General features: G+C 41.9%; 1 protein-coding gene across 3 annotated transcripts in view; it reads left to right on the top strand.

The window, feature by feature from the left end:
* The first annotated feature begins 6,518 nt into the window (after nucleotides 1-6,518).
* Nucleotides 6,519-7,072, top strand: part of LOC114444285 (chloride channel protein 2-like) — a 135,299-nt gene continuing 134,745 nt past the window's right edge. For all 3 annotated transcript variants that reach the window (XM_028418719.1, XM_028418718.1, XM_028418720.1), the window contains exon 1: nucleotides 6,519-6,785. In XM_028418719.1, coding sequence (XP_028274520.1) covers nucleotides 6,735-6,785 — 51 coding nt within the window. In that variant the 5' untranslated portion in view covers nucleotides 6,519-6,734. The remainder of the gene's footprint in view (nucleotides 6,786-7,072) is intronic.

Raw genomic sequence — 7,072 nt, 5'->3', positions numbered from 1 at the left:
GTATTTTCATACAATAGGTAGAAGTGGTAATATCAATGAAGTGGAATCAAACCTGTGACCATAGTGGGCTGAGGTGTGCCTAAAACACTGAACTATGACAATATGTGTTTTGGTGCTGTGCTTTTTGTCTTGTCTATAAAATGCAGGTACAGCTTTATGTGACGTTTTTAAAGAAGTGAGGGTTGATTATTGTTTAAAGGGTTCTTTGTTTAATGGAGGGCAACATGAGTTTTTGTCACCTTCTGATCACTTAATGTGCACATCGTGCACTCTGTGTCAGAGTGACATCAAGTGTGAGTGTGAACAAACCGGAGTGTGAGTGTGTTTAGACTGAAGGTGAGTTTGCTTCAGTCGCATCTTGTTGCTGGTAAGAGCCGAAGATAGACGTAAGGAAATGGATACATTTGATGTGGAGGACACTAGATCAACTGACGGTCCCTGTGTGTGAGTGTGTGTGTTTAATAACTAAAAACCAAAAAAGGAAAATTAGTTTGTTGATTTATGTCTTTATATTTGCACTTTGACCTCAGAGGGAACACAGAGAGGCACAAATAAGTTGTGAAAGCTGTCTGGCACCGGTTTATTTGTGTATTTAATTATGAATGCAACATAAACACAATGATCTCAGTAAACTAGTGCTGCAACATAAAGACACCAGGGTACACATGATTCGTACATGATATAAAAAAGGTGTCATCAAATGTTTTTAAATAAAAGAATTATATTAAAGTAAATTTGGGTAAAAGTTATTTGCATATGGAATAATTTTATTGCAACTCTTCACCCAGTCATCAGGACTAAAACATTACAGCCAAAGCGTGCTCGTCCATCTCCAATGGAGATTTCTTTTATTTTAAAGCAGATTCTGGTCTTCTTATTGAGGACTATAAAGTGCTAAATTTGGAGAGAGGTGAAGAAACCATTTTGGGGGGATTCTGGTCTGATTCACTCACCTGGACTTTAAGGAGACTACGATCAAAAAGCTCAAGTAAGATCTGATAAGCCTTTGGAAGCCCACTCCATCCAGAAATAATCTGTGGTGGAAAATCCAGATTCAAAGAGAGAGAACATACAGGAAGCAGCGTTGTATGACAGGTAATTATGCTGACATCTTATCTGTTATTGATGGAGAAAAATGTAAGCACATGCATCACCTGACAGGTTTTAATGGCTGAATAAGGGCTAACTTATGTGCTGCATAGAACAACCAAATATCTACAAGTGACACAAGAAATGTTTTGTTGTTGTTGTTGTTGTGTGTGTGTGTTTGTGTGTTATCATTGCTCACTAGAAGCTCACCTGGCTGTTGGGGCCACACATCAAAGCGTCACTGCAGTTCTGTGGAGGCACACAGCTCGTCACTGCAGTAGATAGAGATGTAACAGGAACAATCTAAGCAAAGACAGAACGTGGTTTGAAGAAAGACAAAAAGTGTGTCCAAGCTGTGTGTGTGTGTGTTTGTATGGTTGCATGCTATTAGAATTCAGACCGTGATGGAAAAACAACAAAAGTTGTTCTCAGGGGATTCAGGATCTGATGGCTGAATCCTACCTTGTGTCAGTGCTGAGATGAAAGACCATGATCCACACATACACACACACAGAATTATGTGCACAGAGGCCACTCAGAGGGAGATATGTGATGTTTTAATCCATATTTAATGATAAGGCTGTTAATGTGTAACAGAGTCAGTCTGTTCTTCATCTACTGGAACCCCCTTCATCTCCATGCTCTTACATTTCTCATTGTAGTCACAGAAGGCCTTGTAACTGTGCGAATGGTGGCTGGACTCCATGTTTCAGTTTCAGGGCCAGGTGCATCTTGCCTTATTGTGTGCCTCTGGGACATACTTGATATCTATAAAATGCTAAATAATGCATTATGAGGTGTTTAGCTTAGGTATTTACTACCAATATGTAATGTAATGTTAGTTCTGCTGTAAAGCTGCACTTTCTAACAAGGAGTTCCAGGAGACTGATTGTCTACTGTAACCAGTCTCAAGTGGCCATTTGTGGAACTGCAGTGGTTTGTGCACTTTAACTCCCTCTATTCAGCCTAGTTGTTTTGTGTGTTTGTTTGTTTTTTAAACCTTATGAGAGTATTTTAATGTCACCATTTGGTTGAGGTACATGCTATCCTCACAGTGGAGGAGCTCAGGCTTGTGGCTGTGCTTGCATGCTCGCTCCATCAACTTTCAGCTTGCCTCATGGTGACCTCACCTGAAGTAAGTTGTATTTAGCCTCGCCCTCTCTAACCAGGCACCTTGCTTTTCAAAACTATGCAGATTTGTTATGTTGAAATCATGTGATGCCACCAGTGAATTAATTCATCCTCTTGGGCCTTTTAAAGCCAACTGCATTCTTTTATGTTATACAGTGTATACAGGGTATCTGTTCACTATAGCCGACAAAAGGGGTCAGTGTTGTACACAGGGAATAAGGATGGAGTTACAATGACACAGTGTCTTATGCAAATAATTTGAAATTTGCATGTCAGAAATAAGAAGATCTTGTTGAACAGCTGCATCAAATTTGTGCGATGGTTCCAACAGAAGGAGGAAGAGGAGGAACGAGAGGAAGATGACGAAGACTTGGAGATGGCACGTTTAATTTCACTGCTTATTAAAGCAGACTGAAGCAAATATCACGTGCTTTAGTGAGGAGTGCATGAAACAAACACATTGTACATACACACAATATGCACAAATGCATCTGGGCAAACCTAGAATGAAGATATGATGGTTTGATAGTGATATTAGATGTTTTCTGTTTATTGTGTGATGGCAGGCTTAGACTGATCATCACCTGTTTTATTTTCAAATGTGGTACTTTGCCATGTTGTTACCTCCCTCCCTCCCCTTGTTTGGTTTCACCCTATTTTTGTGTTTCACTTGTGTTTCATCAGCCAATTACTCACCTGTGTATACTACTTGTTCTTCAACACTGAGTGCCACATTGTTTTGTGCTTACCACTGGAATTATTCAACCCTAACGTTTTGGATTTTGGACTGTTACTGGATTCTGAATAACTTTTGTGGTTTTGCATACATAAAAAAAAGGTGTAAGAGAGCAGAAGGGTACAAATTACAAAAAAAAGAGAATATTGTCAACTGCTGGGGAGAACACACACCTGCTGATCGATGTCAGAAAATCCAAAGAGGATTAGGAACAGTGAACTGTGGTGGGCTTTCCATGCAGCTTCGCTGGTCCGTCTTGTCGACACAGACCATGTGAAAAGGAGTCATCACAGCCCGGTCACAACTCAGCAGCTCCTGCTACAAAAGCTGCCATCATACCTGAGTCACACACACACACACACACACACGCTGGTCTGAATGGATAGTAGAAGCTGACCTCCATTCTCAGGAATGTTCCAATTGTATTGTACAACATGCTCCATCATTAGCTACAGTTTAGAATGAGGAGAGTTCACTAATTTTATTTTATTTGTGTGTATATGGCTGTGAATAACAGACGCATATCCAAACATCTTTGGACACACACACACTTATTCATGCATTATCTGCATCATTTGCCATCACTCACAGGCCTGAAGCAAACACACACTGTCAAATAAAAACCATTAGCTTTTGTATTAGTGCTGCTGAGGGAGTGCATTATCCTCAATATGGATGTTTTTGTGCATTAAATAGAAGAAAACAGGCGAGGCGGGACTTTGTTTATGTGTCTGTGGCTTATAGCACGTGTCTAACATCAAGTACATTCCTATCAGTCATATTTGGCCCTCAGTCACTGCTGGATGTTGACTTCATTCCTCTCTCATTACACCATTAAACCCTGTCACTTTGAGGGATTCCACCTCTTCTGACACTGATTAGTTGAATACCGAAATCTTCGGCAAGTCCCATGGATCTCTAACACACTGATGTGCTGCTAAATCATTAGATTGATCAACAAGCAGCTAAGAGAAGAACAGCTATAAAAATCTGACAGAGTTAAATCATTGGCACTTAAATGCAGTTCTTTAGCGGTTCAGGGTGACCCAGGTCATTTAGACCACATTCACATTACATGCCATAGTAGGAAATAAAATACAAGCTTTTACCAAACTGTCAAGCTACTTGACCAAAGACTTTATAATTCACACAACCACAAGAGTTATCAACATACCTTTCCCTTATCAGTCATCACCATGCATTATAAGCCAGCTTCCAAGACATTCCTGCATGTCCATAAATATGGGATTTACAGTACGGATAAGGATAATTGCTCAGGGCTAAACCAGGACTAGTATTTTATAATAAACACTCTAATTTCATGAGTGAAGCCAGCTTTATGTTTTAAGCATTAAAGGGCATGAATTCGATCCTCTTGTATAAATACGGGGAAAAGACTCCTTGACCTTTAAGGCATGGTTCATTGTTCACTGATGATGTAAAAGCTGTGCTGGTCCTTGTATACAAGAACTCTGTTTGTGGTGGTTTCATGCATGTCTGAAGGATAGAGGACGAGTCTTAAGCGCGTCTGACCTGGGAATACCTCAGCACATTCCAATAAGAGCTGCAGGATGTGCCATCACTACCCAGATCTGGATATGCATTGATGACCCGTGTCCCTGCTCATCACGTACCTCCAGTCATTTTCCGCTGTTAATCATGAGTTTCGAACCCTCGCGTAACCTTGAGAACAGCAGCTCCGTAAGATGCGGGCTGAAACTACAAAGGCTGTCACTTTCAGACGGGACTCACACAAAGCGTAGCAGTGCTAAATGATTAACCCGCTCTGTCTAAAAACACACACACACGTTTTTGTTTGAATGTGGGCTCAAGTGTGTATTTCTGCAGAATTCCATCTCAGGTTTAACTCCCTGCTGACAGCCATGAATAGGTATTTGTTTCACATCCATGCAGAAGAACATCAAACAACTTGAGTTTCTCAGTATCAGCTTCCTGAAGACAATTTCAACCGAGCGCGTGTGACGTCGGGAAGAGATAACCTTTGCTCAACTGGCTAGCATTTAACATCTGAGAACTGTGAACATCTGAGCAGCTAAAAGAGTTAAAACTTCCAGCTCTAAACACAGACAGAGTTTACGGCTCACTGACATAATCCACTTCTGACTTTGACTTTAAAGCATACACTTTAACTGGGATTCTACTATTTGACCACAATCTCCTCTTCACCTTTTCACTCATCTGTACTCTTACATCTCCCTCCTCCTATGTCCACTATGTAAAAAAAAAAAGAGTGTATGAGAGATGTGCGCATATATCCATCTATGAACCCGCTTTGTCCTGCAGTGCAGGGTCACAGGTCACACACGGCTGACATTTGACTTGACAGTGCTTACAGATGTGACTGTTCATCAAACTGTCTGAGGTCTTTTTGTAAGGACGTCTACAGTCATGTTAAAAAGTTAGTACCCCTATTTTGATTCCATGGTTTTGTGTGTGTGTGAAAACACAATACAAAATCATCCAGTTGTAGTAGTTAATTAATATTAGGCAACAGCCCTAAACCTGACCCTGACCCTGTGGCTGCAAAACAGGCCCATACCGCCAGTCCTCCACCGCCATGCCTGACAGTGGCCTTGATGTGTTTGCGCTGAAATGTTGTGTTTAGTTTTCCGCAGACATGGTGGTGAGCATTAAGGACAAACAAGTGCACTTTGGTCTCCTCCTCTGTCCTCTCCGTATAGGACATTGTACCACAAAGTGTTTTGTGCTTTGTTCAGTTACAGTGTTGCTTCCATGCGCTTCTCTTCTTTCTCTTGACAACCCTTCCAAACAAACTGCACATGTGCAATTTTCTTCTAATTGTGCTGTCAAGGATATAAACATTCAACATGCCCAGTGAGGCCTGTAGGCTCAGACATGTAGCACTTCATCCACTCCTGCGAAGACTGACAGCTGTCTTGAATGTTTTCCACTTGTGAATAATCTTCCTCACAGTAGAACAGAATAGTGTGAAATGGTTTTATAAGTCTTTCCAGATGGATGTGCAGCAACAGTTGCTTCTCTAACTTCTCTTGTCGTTGTGTTAACACACACCTGAATGTTCCAGAGCAGCAAACTGTCAGAACATCTGTTTTTATAGAGGTCTGAACACCTGCTGAGGATCAAGTCATCAAGGACTGATGACCAGCAGCACCTGCTGCAGCTCACTAAATGAACTCCTAAGAGAGAAAACAAAAGTCGTAGTTGTTTGTCTGAAGCAGGTTCTAATGTTAGAACATGAGCTGATTCAAGGTGCTGTTTGACATCAGTCAGAGTGCACTAGTCTGTGTTTTAGAGGTCAGACATTTTTTTTAACCTTGTAGAAAAGGAACAGATAACATGAAGATGCATTGCTTTTAGCTGAGTTAGTGGCAGGGCCTTAGGCTCAATCAGACATCATTATGCTATGTCTAGTCAAACGTTTGCTTGCTCACTGCTTGTGAGTAAATTATTACTGAGCAGCTCAGAGAGCCGGTTCCTCCTGGTTTGATTGACAGCACTTCCAGGTGGGAGGGTCGATTCCACTTCAAGCCACAAGTCCCGCCTCACTGTGTATGTCTCGCTGTGGACTTGAGGTTATAAAATGAAGGAACGCAATGTAACCGGGACGCACTCCTTAGCGGGAGTTCTGTTTGTGAACTCCTTCACAGACACTAAAGTCAGACCCATGCTTTAACCAGTGAGCGCACACACAGAGACTGTGGCTGTCGGGTTCCTCTCACTTCCACGCTGTAAACCTCTTCCATCCAGTCGCCGGGTAGAGACACGGAGCAGAGCCATGGCAGGGGACGGCTCGGACCAGCGGGCGCTGCAGTATGAACAAACTCTGGTAAGACCCACTTGTTGCCACTCTGAACTTTCTCCACTGGCCTCACAGCACTTTTCTTGCGTGGAGAGTGGAAGCCAGACTCCACAGAGAAATCTTCCCAACTTACTGCTGCGTGTCTTGCAGGCTAAACATCTGGTACTAGCTAACAATAGCGAGCTGTGGTCAAAAGTTATGATATGAGTGAAATGAATGAGCTGCAAGTGTAATGTTTAAATGCGCCGATTGACACAATATGCATGTATGGTTCTGGAAATGTCTGCTCCAGCGTGCATGTGTATGGTTGAGGA

The sequence above is a fragment of the Parambassis ranga genome, chromosome 13 (genome assembly GCF_900634625.1).
Source record: "Parambassis ranga chromosome 13, fParRan2.1, whole genome shotgun sequence".
Lineage (NCBI taxonomy): Eukaryota > Metazoa > Chordata > Actinopteri > Ambassidae > Parambassis > Parambassis ranga.
This window is presented reverse-complemented; position numbering and strand designations above follow the sequence as displayed.